This window comes from Eutrigla gurnardus, assembly GCF_963514095.1.
Source record: "Eutrigla gurnardus genome assembly, chromosome: 17".
Taxonomy (NCBI): domain Eukaryota; kingdom Metazoa; phylum Chordata; class Actinopteri; order Perciformes; family Triglidae; genus Eutrigla; species Eutrigla gurnardus.
The window spans coordinates 4,204,743-4,224,214 of NC_139928.1; the positions used below are offsets into that span (position 1 = coordinate 4,204,743).

Below are 19,472 nucleotides of genomic sequence, written 5' to 3' on the forward strand. Positions count from 1 at the left end.
CAACATAACGTGTTATTGGTGAGAGGCAGCCCCTTTGGCCTTGATAGCCATGTTGCACGGCTAGCTTATTCCTGCACAGTGCACACCCAGGCTATATATGCCACGCCATGTATTGTTTACATAGCTTCCACGGTCGTGGTATTTTTTTTGACAGCGCCCAAAACAACTAACGACGAGTTAACGGAACGGCGACTTGAGAAAAAACGTCGCTTGTGTTTGTTACTTCACACACCGGGGAGCCGTTTGGATACACGCGAGCTTTGTCAACTCACTGGCAAAGCTAGCGATGCTAAACTAGCTAGCGTTTGTTAGCCAACTAAGCAGACAGGATTCACCAAATCTGATTCAGGATTCACTAGCTTACAGGCTAACACTGGAAGCTAATGTTTAAAAACTAGTTATTACCACGCCAGTCCATCATTGAACAGACCATGACCTGCTTCCCTTTCTCCTTTCAGTGAAGTCCACAATCTACACGCGTGATGTAAACATTAATAGCATGTGTGTACATTTAGCAGTGTATTTATTTAAATAACAAAAGTTGATTTGACCCAATTGTGCCGTGCATGAGCTAGATGAAGAACACACACTCGCGGTTGCATTTCCCTTTACCCTAACGTTAAAAAGGGGCCAACGTGCTCATTTTGAGTTGTAAGCAAGTTTAGGTAATGCAATGGATAGGGGGAAAACATAGATTAATGTACACTGAAAGATAGCCACGCTCTGACCAATCTAGGTGAGGTGTCCGAAGATGGAACTCGGACGATTAGCGGTCTAGCTAACGTTGCCTGGCTACACAGATAGGCTATCTGATACTGTAGTTAGAGAAATGCATCCAATAAACCGATTTTCAAAGGTTTCTGAAGGTTCTTTGGTCATTTTTTATTAGTCAAACATGCCGTTTATAACAACAGTTGTTCAATAAATCGACAATACTTCAATTTCCTTGACTTATGCGCCCCCAAAACAGTCAACACGGACGGGAACAATGTCCCTCGCGTAGCCGGACCGAGGGGAGCAGCTCTCCGTGGAGTTCAGTCCGACCTCTCCTCTACATTTTTGGGCTTACCGGTTTTGAAGAACGCCGCTATGTCGCCAGCGTCCTTCGTCGTCTCCTCCGCTCCTTCTCCGGAGCTCATGGCTGCCACAACCCGAACCCGGAGCTCAGTATCTCCCAAGTAGATCCCTCAACAGAAAAAATCGACAAAAAGACGGCACAAAATCACTTCTGTCCCGACAAAAGCGTCATTAAAGACACACGGGCGGTTACGGTGACACGCAGACGCTAGCAGTGCCATCTGCAGACCTCCATCTTGGGGTAGCGTAATTGGAAACGATCGGCCGGGGGGCACCGGGTTCCTCCTCGGAGTGAAGCCGAGGGGAGAGTAGCTGTAGCGGCGGAGGAGGAGGGGCCGGGTCGCTGCTCGGTGAATCTCCGTGAGCTTTCGGAAACGAGCAGACGGCGGGTCATCAAGGAACGGCGGCGGTCACCGCGTGTGCGTGCGTGCGCGCGCATGTCCAAAGTAAGACATTTAAAGCCCAACGAGTGGAGAAAACACGAAATCATACACAAGCCGATGGTTGTTTTAATTATGTGAATGACAGACTTATAGGCTGTGATTGAGCTCAGTCCTATTTATGTTATGCGACACATTATGGGGGGGATTTACCAGACTATGATTCATGCGAGCCTTTTTTCTGTGATCTCTTCATAAAAGGTGGATGAATGTTATATTACTGACAGGGAGGAGCAGAGGGATCAGAAAACCTTCCGGACACAATCCAAACAGAAAAGGTCAGCTGTTTGTGTCATGGCATTCTTTTCTCCATCCTTTGTGATCAGAGCTGTACTACTGACGCCACCTCCTGGCTCTATCTGGAACTGATGCTTCTACCTCTTTCCTGTGTGAAAATATATATATATTTTTTTTATTGGGTTTTATAGTTCTACGATCCAGCCTTCTGGACCACCCACAAGTAAGTCACTGAAACGCTGTGTTCAGTATTACATACAAAAACATAAAAAAAACCAAATGAATAACGATTTTACTCAGGGTTTTGTTGTTTTTTGCAAGGCTAAGTGGATAAGAAGAAAAATAATGGATGATTCCACTCAAATGTATTAAAAATAAAGCCTGTTTTGAAAATGCAAGGAGTAGAAAGTACAGATATTTGTTTTAAAATGTAGCATTACCCCTCAATGAGGTCAGACTAAATATTAGTTACAATTTTCTGTATAACACAAAATAACTAAAACATAATGGGCAGAACATTTGATACCATGTCTCAAAATAAGGTCAATGAAGGTGGTTTTAGACATCAAATTTAGTGTGTGTGTGTGTGTGTGTGTGTGTGTGTGTGTGCAGAGCTGGGGCGGTTTTGGAGGCGGGAGTCGATAGGCTCCGTCAGCTGGTTCCAAGTGACTGAAGCCTAAGTCCAAACAGGATTTGTGCTGCTGCCTGTCTTGCTGCAAGCAGCTTTAACTGCTGCTTACTTACGGATTATTACACGCTGATCACCCACAGCTTGTGGGTTGGATGGTGCTAAGTGACATCTGGAGCCTCCTCCATGTAATGTCAAGTAAATATTTTCTGGGACAGACAAGGAGGTCCTAGTGACAAGAGCATCACAGCACGGCTGCAGGATTAAAAGTGACAAGTAACACACTGAATACACAAAATTTCCAGGGAGGAAAAATGTTGATATTCAGTCATCTTTGTGTAAAATGTGATTTATAACATTGATAGCATCACATAGCGTCATTTTATGCAGGTCAGCGTTATGAATTACACTGGCAATATTTCAATGCAGGTCAATAATGTCCCATCGTCCATCCATTTTCTACTGCTTATCCTGTATTCAGGGTCGCGGGGGGGCTGGAGCCGATCCCAGCTGTCATTGGGCGAAGGCAGGGTACACCCTGGACAGGACGCCAGTCTATCACAGGGCCAAATCACAACATGTTAAATTATATTAAGAATACAAACCCAAAATATATTATAATTATAGATTTATGTAACGGACTGAGGCAGAAGGTTAACCCATCTAAAATCAGGTTATCCACTTTTGTCTGTGCATTATTTTGCTGATGTTATCAGCCTGTTTATTATATTGATTTAGAGCAGAGAGATGCATAATTACATATCACCAGCTAGATTACATCAGTGTCATAATAATAATCCAGATATTTGGATTAAATGTGAACAGTTTTTCCACTTTCCAATGTGAGATTGTATGGTGCTCTGACCTGCCAACAACAGATTCTTGTAATCATGTGTTTTAATCCAAGTGAATCACCTTATGGAGAGAATATGCAGAGGCCACATGGTCGGGCATTGGTGGAAGGACATTAATAATTGGTTGTGCTATGGCGAAGTAACTTATATTCATTAAATGTAAAGAGAAAGTGTTTTTTTGGGGGGGGGGGGGGGGGGGGGGACACTGGTTTGATCAGTGCTCTCCGCACTTATGACTATGTTGTTAACTGAGAGAATAAGCAACCCTGGAGTTAAACTGACTTGTCAATATAAGTGTAGCTAACGTAATTAAGCATAATGGATTTTTGCTCATTAATCCTGGTGGTACTTTGCCTTCTGTTGACCCCTACGTGCTGGGACATGCATACGTGCAGACTTACTGAGGGGATACACACAACTGGCAGATAAACATCCAACAAAGCATGTAACTAAAGCAAGTGGTACTGAGGGAACAATCTTAAACTTGTAGAACAAGCAATATCTCTCCAAACAGTAGCTAACATTAGCCATGATAAACTACTGGTCATATACCAGACCAAATGTATTAAACTGAATGTGTTTTACTGCTTATCAAGTCAGCTTTATATTTGTAAAAGGTAGAATGTATTTTTTTCTTGTTCTTTGACTTTGAGACAACTGCACAAACAAATGATAGAATTAAAATCTTATATCTGCTGCGTTAATATTCCGCTGACTGTGTGGAGCATTCCAGTTGAGGAATGAATTGATGCAAACTGTGCTCATTCATTCATACTGTGCCACTGCGACCATGCAGAAGCTGTTGAAGGTGTTTGCAGTTAGTGTTCAGCAGGACATGAAGCTGTGCTGGTTTAATGGGAACATTCAGCTTCGAGTTTAGTTTAGAGTTTTAGACATTTTATTTGGTTAAACTTTTCAGATCGGTTATCAAGACTTCTTAGATTCACTGACCAAAAGCTGACAAGAAAAAACTATTTGTACATTGATGTACAAATAATTATATATTGCTTTGACTGTTTTTGGTGTTTTGTTTGAAAAAATGAAGTTTCTGAAGATGATGTATTACTTGTCATGTCCAGCAGGGGGAGACTGGCACTAGTGATGGGCTGGGATAGAGATGGTGTGGAAGTGGAAGAATGAGATGAATCTCTGCCCATGGTGTTGCCTTCAGGGCTCCCCTCTTCCCTCCATGTATGAGATTTTAAACAAAGTGCTTATAAATCATCACTGTTTGGAAGAAGAAAACAACCAGAAGGTCAGAAGCCGGTTGAGAAAACAGGTTTCCGGGGGCCTTTAATGACCCTGATCACATTGGTTGCTTTTCAAAATAAAGTTGTATTGTTCTTTTCTCCAGGATCATGAATACCTTCTGAATATTGATATTATTTTAACTTGCATTTTATTACTTGGATTAGATCGTTATCATTCACTGATCTCTGTACAATAAATCTTCATTACTTGTGTTCTGTATGTTTGTATCACATTGTCTCTTGTAATGTATCTGTTTTTGTCACTTCCCTGTGGGACTGCGGGTGTAAATGACTGTCCCTGCCAACTCCGGCATGTTTACATCTTGTATGTTTTATAGTGGTGTCCATTTACGTCCTCTTTCACCATTAATCACACATAATGATCAGCTCAAGCTGCCCAGCGCTATAGTGACATGGGCTATTAAAGTATTTAGTGCTCCTTTGAATGATATAGAGAAGACGTTGCAGCATTCAATTCCTTATCAATAAAACATCGTCTGAAGCAGCGGGATAAAAAAAAAAAAACCCTCCAGATGAGAACAAGGCTCAGTTACACTGGTCTCTTCCTTTAATAACTCAGCTGAATGATTGACCCCTCCTTCAGGTGGGTTCATTCCCACAGTGACTCCTGCCAATCAGCAATATATCCCAGAGAAATGTCAGCAGTAATTACTCCTGCACTCTGAGACAACATCCAAAATGAATGAAAGCAGGTGGTGATCAAGCCCCCCCCCCCCCCCCCCCCCCTCTCTCTCTCTCTCTCTCTGTCCACATACCCTTTTTGTCCTCTTACGACAACTGTTGTTGGAAACCTCTTGAACTCTGCTGAATTTTTGGCAAAACCTGTAATTGGCGAGGTTTGAGGCTTTCTGTGTGTGTGTGTGTGTGTGTGTGTGTGTGTGTGTGTGTGTGTGTGTGTGTGTGTGTGTGTGTGTGTGTGTGTGTGTGTGTGCGTGTGTGTGTGCGTGTGTGTGGCTCGGTGAGTGTGACATCCTCTCGCCACCCCCTGCTGCTCTGTGGTGGGTATGAGGAAGGAGAGAACCATAACAGCAGGTGGGACTGACTGACACGCACAAATAATTCAATACGTTCTGTCCCTATATGTCACAGCTGTAAAGAGGTTAACAGGACCTGTACGCTTCTTCTCAGGCCGTCATCACTGTGCAACACACGCACTCTCTGTGGAGTGCTGGGTGACATATACATGCCTCTAAAATTCAATTAAAGCACAGTTATTTGCCTTTAAAATGTTTAGTCACACACAAAATACAGAATTATATTCTCAGTTTTGTTTTTGGCAAATATTTGCCCAATTGGAATCGGTTCACTCTCTTTCTTGATATGAGTTTCCACTTATGTCACACTTGTCTTTCAAGTGTGAAGTCGGTTAGCTTAGCTTAGCATAAAAACTGACACCAGTGAAAAACTGCTAGCCTAGCTCTGATCGAATGATAGCAGTGATAGAAACATTTCCCAAAATATCAAACTATAAAATTGTTAAAAATTGATTGTTTTGTCGCTTTCTGTATTTCTCCATACTGCCGAGGGACTGGGAGGTTAGGCTATTTCTAGTTTTTACGAAGTCCCAGCAATTGGACTTTTTTTGTCACCCATAACCACAGAGTCCAAACTGTGCTCGAGGCGAAGTCTGTCCAGTGTCATAAATTGATTCTGCTGCCAGAGTTAAGGCCTTTACTCAGCAGGGGCATGAATGTAGTGATGACAAAAACAACAGTTAAAAAAAAAACATATTGACGTGAATTTATTGTCAATATTAAAAAAAAGCCCCCCGGTGGTTAAAGGCCTTTACGCACCAGATGCAGTGAGAGACTTTTGAAGGCTCTTGAATGGACAAGTGTCATTAGCATAAAGAAGGACAACTGTGCAACGATGTGTATTTGCCAACAGACAATTCCATGGGCATGATGCTTTAAATGTCTGCATTCTAGAATATAATAACGTCAAATATAAAACTATATATAGTTAACAGCCCACTGCCAGATAAATTATTTAAAATGAGGTGCATAAAGAACTTGGTAGAGGGCTGTTTGAATGCAGTGACTCATCAAGAGTTATAATTCTGCCCCAATTGAGGGAAAAGAGTAAATTGTATCAGTAATTGATGGTAAAAAGTAGGCAGTTGCAACAATTAACTTAATAATCCCAAACAGGCCCTCCTTGTTATTTCCCTGCATCCGCGCCTCCAAAAAAAGAGCATGCATTAGCAATGACTTTCATTTCCCATCAGGTCACATATTAAAGTGCGGCTTTCAGCTAAATCAGTTCAAAATTTCATAATTTCAAATAATAATACAAAAGGAGCAGACATGTATTCAGAGGGTAAACACAGCCAGGAGTGGGCTAACGTTCCCCAAGGCTATTATACTGATAAAATAACATGAAGCAGTCACAGTATTCACCTAAATATCACGTGAATATATAACAACTTTGTTTATTCATATTGTCTCGTTGAAACATCCGGAAAAGTCACGTTTAGCACTTTGAAAGTCTAAAGTCCAGACACACAAAGAGCTTGTGAAGGCAACGTACCAGTCTCCTAGCAACCGCAGACGCCAGCGTGGATTCAGTTGCTGCTTTTCTCCCTTCCTCCGTCTTTACTTGGAGAGAACGTGATTTCGAACATGTGTTTTGTGATTGTTTTAGAAGATGGCGGACGTTTCCCTGGCGGCTGACATCAAACGGCTCGCGACCATGTCGGCGTTCAGCAACATCCGGGCTCGGCGAGGCGAACCGAGACACACGTCCTACTTCAACCGCGACTCCAAGGTACACTGGCGGGATCTCAACTGTGTTGCTGTTGTTGGTTAGTTCACAATGTTAAGATTTTGTTTTAAGTTAGTTCGCTAATTGAACACGGGGCCATGCACAACATAGTTGAGCCAGTTAGCTTTCTAGCTAATTGACATCAGAGACGTCACAGATATCATAGACGTCACAAAATACAAATAACAGCTATCAATTTAGTAACAGTTGCTCATCAGTTCAAATGTATCAACATAAAATACAAAATACTGATAAACATTTGATTCAAATAGAAGACATTTGTCATAATACAAAACAACAACAACAATAATAAAAAAATCAACATTTTAAGGGGAGACACCAGGTGAAATGGGTCCAATGTTTCCGATACCACCATGAAGTTCACATTTATATTACTTCCATTAAGACATGTTCTTTCTTTTTCAGAAAATGTACTTGAATTATGCTGTAATTAAGGAGAAATGCACAGATGCACAAGGTGTAGTGAAATACAACACATGGTTTCATTCCACTCGTCTGGAAGAAGGCAAAAAAAAAAACCAATCTCAGAATGAATCATTAGTGCCTGAGCAACAATGTTGGGATTCTGAATGTGTCCCAGTGTTCCCTGTGTTGCTGTGCAAAGGATTTTACTTATTAATATGGTCTCTAAATGATGTGGTGACTGATCTACCACAGTGCTGTTTCTTGTAACTAAAACTACTTGATTATTGGTTCGACTACTACCTGCTGCACCTTCCCCAAAGTAGCAGAGAATGATGCTCTTCGAGGCTTTGAATGATGATCCACAGTCTGTTCACCGTCTCCGTAGGTTCCTGAAGCGTCGGCGTATGACCAAGTGTTCCACCAGGCGGAGGGTTACGATGCGAGACTGCAGCGAGACGACAGGAAACACGATAAAGGAAGAGGACTGCACATAAACGAGGAGGTAACGGCCACGTTAGTCTCTATTTTACATCTCATTTGACCGTTGTTTAGCTTGCCGGGGAGCTCAAAGTTGAGTTAAATGAATCTGACAAAGGTGTTGGATTGTGGGAAACAGTCTCTATATTTCTGCTCATTTTGTTTGTTAAATCATGGAGCTGCCATTATGTGAAGAAATGTAGATTCTTTAGTAATTAAAACTCTCGTTTAAATCAGTGGCTTATAATTAATAACTATAATTACACTGTGCTATTGTAAGAATTGTAAGAATGGTTATAATGCATTATAGACATGGATCACCAACTTCACGACACAAAGCAGGTAATAAACCTGCTACAAACTCAATCCCCTGCTTGTTTATGTTGAAGTCTGACTCTACTAGACACAGACATATGGAGCTAGAACAGTCTCATAATTCACAAATGCACACAGAAATTCACAAATGCACACAGAAATTCACAAATGCACAAAAAAGATTTACAAATGTATTTGGGGATTTGTACATGTGACTCAAAACACAAATACATTTTCAATGCACACACAAATATGTTTCATTTCATATGTAAGTAAAAAATATTCACATATAAAAAACAAGATTCATAAACATATTTCCAATGCACACACAAATCTAAAAAAAAATCACAAATACATGAATGTTAAAGTATTTTCAATCTTCATCAAATACGCATTTGGGGCTTGTTACATTCATATATGAACTGTTGGACCTGTATTTACAAAGTGCTTTTCATTTGTAAACCTCCCTGCATTTGTGTGTGAAACTTTTGAGACTCCCCTGACGTGACTCTGAACCACAAATGCGTTTTTTCTAAGAGGAGGTTGTCTGTAGCCAATCAGATGTCTCCCTCCTTTACAGCCAATCACGTGAGTGCGTTGCGTTGGAGGGATATGGGTGCTAGAGCCAGAATCGACCTTATTTCTGGAGATAATTTCCCTTCTTCCTGTGCTCCCTGTCTTTATGCTGTATAGATTAGGTGTACAGTTATATAAATATCTATTTTTCTTTTATAAAGAAGGATTTTATGGAAGTAATTTATTCCCTCATTCTGGGGAAGATGAACCGGTGCGGGCGGAGTTGTGTTTTAGACTTTTGGGGGAGACACTCACAAGACATAAAAAGATAAGGAATACTGTAAAGAAACAACAACTGAAGCATCATGTGTGTTAAAGCATTAGTAGGACAGAACACCTGCAGGTAACAGTTCATAGCTCCACATCAGGCAGGTTATTCACATATTTTGTTAATGGGTTGCCAGGTTTTGTAAAGATCCCTTCACGGAGCTGTTAAGAGTGCATCTGATTCCCTAAAACGTGATGTTCTGCATCACATCCTTGATCCATTGATTGTGTGATGGAGGGGTTACGTCGTTCCATTTCTATAAAATCGAGCGTCTAGCTGATAGAGAGGAAAAGGGCAAATGATCATGGGTGCATTCCAGAAAGCAGGCTTAACCTATGACCATGGTCATCATCTGGAACTAAGAATAAACCAAAAGTGACAATCATAGGAAAATAATAATAAAACAGCCATACGTTTTGGGAAATTGTATCATAAAGGATCTGGGTGGTCGCTGGGGTCTGTTTGCACCTGTCACATATATATTATAGGGCTTGGTTTTGGATAGAAGTGTATTTTATCACTTTTCTAGTGAGGTTTCAAACTCATGAATTAAAAGTTCAGTAATGTCCTCAGTGTACATCACACAGGTCACAGGTCAGTGTGTTACCGGCAGCAACCTTCATGTCTCAAAAGTGATGCCAAAGCAAAAGTGCCTTCAGCTTGTTTTCTTTCCAATAGCCAGCAGGGGGCGACTAGTCCCCTGCTGGCTATTGGAAAATGTCTCTACTTCTCTTTTGATGTATTATCTCAGTAAACATTGTAAACATGAGTTTATGGTCTCAATCTCTAGTTTCAAGTCTTCTTCAATCCAGCATGATGTTCATTTAGTACATTATGGTCCATTTAGAGTCCACCAGATGATGAAGTAGGGCGAGGTTATCTTGCGATTGACGGGTCACTGCCATGGTGTCCAGTCTGGGAGACGTCTGTGTTTTCGTTTTATGACTTTAACCCTTTCACGGTCGCTTTCAGGTCATGAAAGTTCATTGTAAGGTTGCTTAAAATGTCTTGTTGTACTTCCCCTTCCCTCTCGTGTCACAAAAACCAAGATGGCGATGATCAAAATGCTCAAGGCTTCAAAACGTCCGCCCGCAAAACAAATGGTTCATGGCGACTCCACTTCTTATGTCACTGATGGTATATTATTAAAATAATGAATTCACACATTTCTAAATGTTCTATATACATACGTTTAGTCCATTTCTAGCGTGTGGCGGCTGACATATATGATATCTAACTTTTATGGCATTTGTTTATGGCTCCTTTCCATCTCATCTCCATAGAGGAATTATTCATGTCGGGAAATGTAGCTCACAGTGAGTTTCTGGGTCACTGGAAGCAGAGACGCTGGTGAACAGAGCAGCCACACACACTGCTGAGCTTGTAATTACTGTGAGTTGAGAGGCTGGCTGTCAGTGCGGGAGACAGCTCTCGGCGAATTAGGACATTTCTGAATGTGAATTTAAAACTATTTTATTAGCAGATAATGGCAGAGTGTTGTTTGTTGTTCTGTATCCCGCTCAGGCTTATGCAAATAAAATCTACCACACCAGCATCAGAACAGTAGCAAGGTCTGTGCGATCGTAGAACACAGCACCTGCAGCTGCACACCACCCCTCCGTCTTCATACGCAAATGTTGACTCTTTGTAAGAATTTGGTGCAAAAAAAAAATGACTCTATGAATAATATTGTGTAAATGCCTTTTTGTCACAATCTCATATGAGCTCAATTATCATATTGCAATGAATCATGAGAATGATTTTAAAGGCTTTTTAATCTTGCAAAGCAGTATGCCTTGGCATTGATGTGGCGGTTATGACATATTGATCACAAAAGTCTCTGCTTTGTTCTTCTGCTCAACCCCAGGAGAAGTCCAGAGCCGTGCCGGTGCTCTCCTCATCAGAGTACGGCCGTCATCCTGTTCCCCTCCTCTACCAAACAGGCCCGCGCTTCCCGCGCATAGAGTCCGTGAAGGCTGTGGTCTTCAGCGATAACAGGATCACCTGCAGAAGGAAAGGGATCAGTGATCCCTACGTCAAAGTACCCCAAGCATGAGAGGGACGGAATCAATCAAATAAAAGTGTTGTACTGTGCGAGATTGATTTGAGTTTATTAAACATCCAACCATTTAATCAGATGGCGTTATGACATATAGCTGTATTGTATCTCAGTCATTAACAAGACAAAGTGTTATTTCAAGTGAAATATTATCTGTCAAAGAATAAATTGGAAAATATGAAGCTGGGACATATTCCAGGAAGCTCATACTACATTTTGCAGTTCTATCAGTATAATTTAAAGGCTCAGGCAGTGCAGACTATGAATCCAAAAATGTCTGGCAGTTATTGCGACTGGATATTGTGGGTGATGTCAAAGATCATGGCGTTCGGTTTAATAACTGCTCTTTTTAAGAGACTGGCTGTTACAGGGCTTCTGTCTATGACAGATTTCAGATCAACTCTCACAATCATTCATATACATTTTTATGACTATACATTGCATGTGTTTGATCTCTGCTGTTTATTGTCACCCTTGCTTCATGTAAATAAGTCTTTTCTCTGCATCACTAACCTCTTTGATTCCTAAGTTCTTGGATTCTTTTTGTCCATTAATCCTGAACCCACGCAACTGAGACCAACCTCCTACATGAAAGGTTGTTTTTTTTTCAGTCATCTCTCATTTGCTTCTGCCTTTGTACTCTGGCAGAAATAGACCATTTATTCTTAGAAATGATGCAGTATTTGAATCTGTTTGGCGTTGGAACTGTAGTGTTTATTTAAGAGGATTTTGGGAGCTAATACACAAGGTGGTGCTTCAAAAGGAGGAAGAGAAAAATAGCTGAGTAAAATGGAAAACGTTGCATGAATTAGTATGCGGCAAAAATAATGGTTTCGTTTACCTCCGAGCAGATTCCTCCTCAGAAATGTCTCTGTGGTCCTCCAGTAAATAGCTTCTTGCATCACAGTGATTTTCCCCTGGACAGCCTTTTATTATTACTCCATGTATTGATGCAAATACCTTCAATACCTCATATTTGACAAGAAAAAGGATATCTGATACACTCTGATAGTATTGGTAGGAATACACTGAGAGAAATGTGCCTCCTGGGGGATGAAAAGATCACTCTCATCTGGATATTGTAGAAGAAAACTCTCCAGGTCCAATTCTGTGGCTGGTTCAAATGAGGTTTAATCACTGACAGTGGAGAAAAGAAATTCACAGTGTATCCATGAAGATCCATTCTCCCGAATGGCCTGGCCGAGGTGGATTTATACAGAACAATCGGGAAAACAAAAGGGAAGGCGTCATGAGTGGATTTGCATTGAATCAACGCATGTCTCTCTGCAGAGGAAGAGACATCTGTTGATATCTACAAGGTGTGACCGTTCTCGGGAGAGCTAGACGATGTCACTACAGGGGTCACTCATCGGGCCTTGATCAATGTATGTGAGACAAATGTTACAGAGACAGTCAGGAAGAGGGAAAGATCAAAGAGTCTTTTCATCAAGACGGCAAGGGTTAAATTCAATAGAAACAGCTCAGCAGGACATTTGATGTTCCCGAGAGAAAGGAACATTATATGGGATACAAATAAGAATTGTAAGGTAACACATTTTCTTCTACAATATGAAAGATGACCTGCAGTAGAATAGTTTAGCTTAGCTTAGCACAAAGTAAACAGTTAAACTCTGTAGTCAATCTCAGCAGCACCTCTAAACTTATGTATTAATACGTTGTATAACGCCATTTCCAGTCGTTATGCTAAGCTAAGCTAACCAGCTAATGGCTGTAGCTTGACATTGAATGGACAAATATGGGCATGGTATCAAGTAGTTCCTAAAGTCTATTGCTTTAAAACAATGATCATGCTATCAAAGATGCTGATACAAGAGCTGCTGTAGAAATGAAGAAGTATTATTGGTGCATCTGATGATCACAATAAATACATCCGCCACATGAAAACATGTATCGTCTCTAATCATTCAAACCAATGCTCTTACAAGCGTCCGACTGTACCGTGAACGTCTCACAAACAAACACGCAAAGACACGAGGACGTGAATTTATATACAAATGTTTAATGAACAACAAAAAAAGGATAGCGGTGAACATTCACACACGTTGCTGTTGGTTTGGTTCCCGATGGATTTTTAAAAAAATGAAATGTTTCCTTCTCGAGTCTCGAGTCCACCGACTCTTCAGTGGGACACAAACGCAGCTCTAAAGCTATAAATACGATTCACAGGTTTTTGGCAAACTACCCAACACACACCGGCCATTCGTTGGCACCAGCTGCTCTATATGACAATAGACTATTGTAACATCCATATGGAATAAAATGAAACAAAATGGTTCACAGTGCCAACCATATATATATATATATATATATATATATATATATATATATATATATATATATATATATATATATATATAGCAGGCAGGCTCATTTTGCTCAAGTATAAGGCTCTGAAGCTCTGCAACACTGGCATGGGTAATTAGCTCCTCACCACTACTGTACAGAGAGTGACTGTGGTCCTTTGGAGCTGCACCCTCTCTCTAGTCAGGCACTCCTTTAGACCGTGAAGAGAGTCCTTGGAGTAAAGTCCTCCTTACACTTGAGATGTGAAAACCATCCAAAGTGGCCCCGCTCTAACATTGTGTTGCTAAGGACTAAACTGGCTCCCAACAATCTATCCGTTGTACTGCGGGCTGCTGGTAATGGGCTTTAGTTAAGGAGCATGACAAATCGCTTGTATGGCCACTTTGTGTGTGTGAGTGTGTGTGTTTGTGTTCTCAAGTCTTTATTTGTTCGCTTAGCGTGGCCCCGCTCACGGCATCACCGTCCCCTGTGACAGAGACCGGGTCATCTCCGTGTGGACAAAGTAGGTCTTCAGCTCCCCTTTGCCCTTCACGTTGATGATGCCGCGACACGAGCACATGTACCCCAGTGTTGACAAGATATGACTTGTCTCCTCCGTTACCTGCACGGAAGGAGAAAGACACATGAGTAGAAGATCCCGAGCACGCTGGAAGACTCGACCCGTGTTCCTGTAAGTCGTCCCACCTGTATTTTCCCCAGAACCCCAGTGGTCTCCATCCTACTGGCCACATTCACGCTGTTTCCCCAGATGTCATACTGAGGTTTCTGGGCCCCGATGACCCCTGCGATCACTGGCCCGTGGTTTATCCCTAACACAAAAAACAATCACATTCTTCAGAAATACCACATATCATCATACATCACATGTTTTTAGTAATTTCTTCCAATTGAAATGAGTAGTCCACTTGGTGGTAAATTATTGAATTCAATTTTGTATATATATATTTTTTCTTTCTCCATTGTAACTACCATAGAGGATTCTAGTTGTTACTATGTATGTTTTTATTATGTATTTAATTTTGTGTAAGGACCCCAGGAAGAATAGCCATTACTCCCACAACAGAGTGATGGCTAATGGGGATCCTAATAAATAAACAAATGAACAAATAAATCACATATACACTCATCTACGCTGAGAGGAAATGTTCTCACCGATTCGGAGTCTGAAGTCGTTGAAGGAGTGTTTGTTGATGACGTCCAGCTTCCCCACGAGAGCAAAGGCAAACTCCACCATGGTGCCAATGTGCATGTACTGTCTGTCATGCTCCTGAGGGGAGAGCACACGTTAAGGGCCTCATCTCAACCATCTCAACCATCTCAACCATGTTCACGGGTCAATACTGTGTCATAGCTAAATGAAGAGTAGGGCAAGACTGTAAATACATACAATATGACCATGATCACCATGATTGGCCAAATCCTTTTGGTGAGAGCATCGCTCTGAAGTTCTTCCTCAGCCCAAGTGTCCCGATGATGAAGACTTGATGAGGAAGAACCTCAGCGTGATACTCTCGGCTGTGGGGCGCAAAAACCTCCTTGTTCATGTTGTTTATTGATGTCACGGTTTCCAGGAGTAAAAATACAAAAAAGGAGTACATAATATGAGTGCTTGTTATAGACAAGAGTAGATATTTGACGTTGTAGCCTTTGATGATGATTTGGCTGGTTTGGTCACTCTGTTTTTCTAATTTGATTTAATTGACTACATTTCCGTGTGGTGATCTCATTTGCTCTAAGTGACTACACCGATATTTCATCCTGTTTTGTGACCACAATGGAAAATGACAAAGTTTATTGAAGATGAGCTCAAGCTGCCAAAACCATTTTGGCACTCTGAAACGGGGCGACCATGTGCAAAAAGGTCCTCTCTTTGTCTGGTCTTCTGTTATGAAATATGAAGTTGTTTATTAAGCTAATGTTTGCCTTGAAGGGTAACTTCAGTATTTTTCAACCTGCACGCTATTGTTCCATGTCTTGTGTCTGTGATTAATGGAGGACAACAATTATTGAAATTGGAATCCACCATATATTGAGGGGGGGTCGGGACCCCCCCATCGTTTAAAGAAGTCGTTGGGACCCCCCACATTTGCCATTAAAATATGAGTGCATGACGGGTCTAATTTGTCCAGCGCTCTTTTCATTGCTTCACGATCAAACCCGTTCCACTTTATTAGTAAGAGAATACCCACAGCAATAGGAATCCAATTTCCTGCTTTCCCACACACACACACACACACACACACACACACACACACACACACACACACACACACACCCGCAGCACACAGGAGCACCAAGGAAGCAGCAAACTTCAAAAGCTTCTTGCAGCTACTTGGTCAACGAGTTGACGCCATCGGTCATATTTTAATTTCAGATGTCAGATCCAATCATGGACGTTAAACGCTGGAGCTCAGACTGGGCCAGCTTAAGGCTGATTTCACACTACACCTTTCTTTGACGGATGTCATTGACTTTGCATGGGTTTGTGTCACATTATGCTGAAATTAATTGTGGGTCTGCTCCGTTGCATCGCTTGCGTCGGAGAAGTTGAGAAAAACTAAACTTTTCGGGTCAGACGATGAGATCGAGATCAGAGCTGGCTGCATCTGCACATGAATCTCCCCCATGAACCAGACACGCCTTCCCTCGTCCGGCAACGGTCCGTCAACGTACGTGTGTAGCGTGAACACTGCCTGTCAATTAGAGGGGGGATGCAAACGGCTCCTCCACCTTTTGTTCAATCTGATTGGCTCAGCTTCACCCTTGACCGGGTCACTGACTTCCCTCTGAAATTACACAGAGAAAACCAAAAAATGTTGAAATGAAAAAAAAGGTGGTGGAGATGAAAAAGAAAAGGGCTCCGCGATAATTTAAGTAGCTGAAAAAAAAACCTTGTGCAAATCAGATCAAAATGTAGGCTATCATGAGAGTATATGGTACAATGCCATATAAACTGTGCAAAAGCTTGTTTTGATTCTGTAGTCAGATGTATAACTACTATTGCAAAGGCATTATAAAAATGTCAGTATAACACTGAAAGGTCTATTTAATTTTCATTAGACAGGGAAGAGACATGTTCTAAAAACCGAATGCGGGAAATTGCATCTATTCTAAACAGTACCCCCCACATAGCAAATGCTGTATTCAGTATTGATGGAACGCACTTCAGACGTGAGCCGATGAACGAGCTGCAGCGTCGATGTTACAAAGATGGCTTGTTTTCACTCAGATTGTTATCATGTGTCTGTCAACATAATGGAAGAGACCCTACAGAGAAGTAAAACCTTTAGATCCAGTCTGTTTAGCACAGTGAAAGTAAAGTTCTGCTCCAGGAGAAGTCTTTAAATCCATAATCAGGCACCAACACCTGCAGTCTCCTGAGCTTCGCAGCCTTGCAGCAGCCGCTTCACATCGTCTGCTCTTCAATTTGTAGCAGCTATTCATTAAATGAATCAGGGCAGGCGTCTAATCCACACGCCATGGCGTTGACAGTCTTGTCGCTACGCTACGCTTCCTGTTTTCCAACACAACAAGCTCTCGCGTTTCCACCACTGTCTTCCAGCCACGTGCCACCTCGCGTTGGCAACAAAACTGAAAGACACTTCGATTACAATCAAGCCCCTCAGCGGCCATGAACAACAAAACAAGCGCTTCCACCGAACTTAAATGGCGGTGGCAGATTGCTCCGGTGCGATTACATTTCAGCGCGTTGATTGGTCAATACTGGATCAATTTCAAAGATTGTTGACTCTATTAGTCAGTCAGACACACAAACATGGGAAATAGGGCCCACTCACTGACTCATGGACTCACTTGTTCTCCCTCTCACACACACTCAACCCAACGCTCACACACTCACTCGCCATGTGTAAATTTAGCTGCTAACAACGTTAGGGTCAACCAATTTAAGTTAATGATAGACCATAGTGACTTCAATCTTTACACGCGTTAACGTCACCAAGCCTCTTGCATGTAAGGCTCGTTTGCATTCAGACATCTGTCGAAGTTCCTTCAAATTAAAAGCAGCAACCTACATTATTGCTACATAATAAGCTAAAGTAAGCTTATTAATAAGTAACTTGTGAACGCCATGGAGCTCGCCACTAGCGTGCACGGCCACATCCTGTAAAAAACCACGCCTAATGAGGGCATGCGCTGTCAGTGCGTGCACGTCTGTGACCCTGAGAGAGTGCACGTGTGTGTAGAAGCATGCCTGTGTGCACTCTGGTCCCAGCGTCACATTGAGTCCCGTCGCCGCCATGTAGGTGCTGCCGATGGTCTTTATCTTCTCCACGCCGCTGAACTTGGGTTTGGACAGCAGCTGAGGACACACGGAGGAGGAAGTGATGTCACACGACATACACAGCAGTAGGAAATAACACCAGCTCCCTCTCAAACACATGCGGCTGCTTCTCCTGCAGCGTAATGGCCCGACGTCAGTGCTCCTACAAAACAGCTGGGTCATAAGTGTGAGAGGGGTTTACCTCATCAAAGTCCGCTATGATCTCGTTGAGAAGACGGAGGCACTCCAGTCCTTCCTTATTGACATCAGACTCGGTGTAAAACTCTTTGAAGTCAGGGATGGAGGCGAACATCACACACACCGACTCGTAGGACTGATGATACAGGTCCTGATGACAAGCAAGAAGAAGATAACACGTTGTATTGATCACGGGCGAAGGGAAGTGAAAGGTGAACATTCCCGACAGCAGGAAGAAGAGCTATGAGCAGAATACCTAACACCGACTCTTTAAATAAATGAAAATTAAATATTCATCATCCCTGTCGGGACACGAGGTTTAAAAGCAGTAACGGGATTCACTCTGAGAGTAACCTCAAGTGAACAGCGCTGGAGTGAGTTAGGAGAAATGTGGAGTCTGTGGGGTGTATGCACCAGCAGCAGAGCATGACGGGTGAAACAGAGGGATTCAATGATACGACATATTACAGCTGAGGAAACAAAAGAATATGCTGATAAAGGCTGTAAATGAACAGAACATGTAAATCATTTAAGACAATTAGTTTGACAAATACACGTATTTGCTTCCTTACAGATCGTTAAATGAGAAGGTCAATACCACTGTTATGTCTGGAAGATACAGCCAGACTGGCTCTACGCAAAGAAGACTATATTGGCCTCTAAAACTTGCAAATGAACCCATTAAATCATGTAAACTCCTAAAACGGCAGTGTATGTGCTGCAGTGTGTTTTGGCACGGTAACGGTCTCTTCTAGCTCTGTACGCTCAGCTAACCATCTTTTGGCCATAGCTGCCAACCGTGAGACCAAAAAATAGGGTTGAGATACTTTGTTTCCTGCTTTTAAAGAATGAAAATAACACTAAAACAAGTGCACTGCAACAGCATTGAATGTTTGAATACTTTTTAATTTGACTATTCATTCTCAAGTTGAGAGGAAAACTCTCCTCTTGGGTGAATCTCTGGCATAATCTAATATCCATCCCTTCTCATGAGGGGTGTAACGGGACACGCGTTCAGGTACTGGACGTCCGGTTCGCCCTGAGATAAGTCACCATCAACACGGCCAGATTTCTTGTGAATTCACCTCATTTTTCCAGTTGCGTCCCAGGAAGTGTTCGGCGACGTGGGCGGGCAAAACGTTCTCCAGCAGAACCCGGTTGAGGTTCTCCATGGTTTCGATCTCCTCGCACTCCCTCTTGAACTTGTCCCTCCACAGGAAGTCCAACCTACAGTAATATTCATTCTGTTACAGGAGGACACAGAGAGTAAAGAGAC

General features: G+C 42.1%; 3 protein-coding genes across 7 annotated transcripts in view; 1 reads left to right on the plus strand and 2 right to left on the minus strand.

The window, feature by feature from the left end:
• Positions 1-1,395, minus strand: part of LOC311027357 (triple functional domain protein) — a 76,126-nt gene extending 74,731 nt beyond the window's left edge. The window contains exon 1 of one of the 3 annotated variants that reach the window (XM_084031347.1): positions 1,070-1,392. In XM_084031347.1, the coding sequence (XP_083887473.1) occupies positions 1,070-1,139 (70 nt within the window). In that variant the 5' untranslated portion in view covers positions 1,140-1,392. Of the gene's footprint in view, positions 1-1,069 lie in introns of all 3 variants that reach the window. The other 2 variants (XM_084031345.1, XM_084031346.1) reach the window with 2 other exon arrangements.
• Positions 1,396-7,153: 5,758 nt separating this feature from the next.
• Positions 7,154-11,388, plus strand: cfap90 (cilia and flagella associated protein 90; the record flags this gene model as incomplete). Its single annotated transcript, XM_084031479.1, has 3 exons — positions 7,154-7,273; positions 8,082-8,198; positions 11,200-11,388. 3 exons carry the CDS (start codon positions 7,154-7,156, stop codon positions 11,386-11,388), a joined length of 426 nt encoding a protein of 141 aa, XP_083887605.1.
• A 2,766-nt stretch (positions 11,389-14,154) lies between these two features.
• Positions 14,155-19,472, minus strand: part of adcy2b (adenylate cyclase 2b (brain)) — a 60,797-nt gene continuing 55,479 nt past the window's right edge. For 2 of the 3 annotated variants that reach the window (XM_084032560.1, XM_084032559.1), the window contains exons 20-25: positions 19,282-19,440; positions 18,201-18,347; positions 17,930-18,037; positions 14,869-14,983; positions 14,401-14,525; positions 14,155-14,317 (exon numbers count right to left, since the gene is read on the minus strand). In XM_084032560.1, coding sequence (XP_083888686.1) covers positions 14,165-14,317; positions 14,401-14,525; positions 14,869-14,983; positions 17,930-18,037; positions 18,201-18,347; positions 19,282-19,440 — 807 coding nt within the window. In that variant the 3' untranslated portion in view covers positions 14,155-14,164. Of the gene's footprint in view, positions 14,318-14,400; positions 14,526-14,868; positions 14,984-17,929; positions 18,038-18,200; positions 18,348-19,281; positions 19,441-19,472 lie in introns of those variants that run through there. The other variant, XR_014598700.1, reaches the window with a different exon arrangement.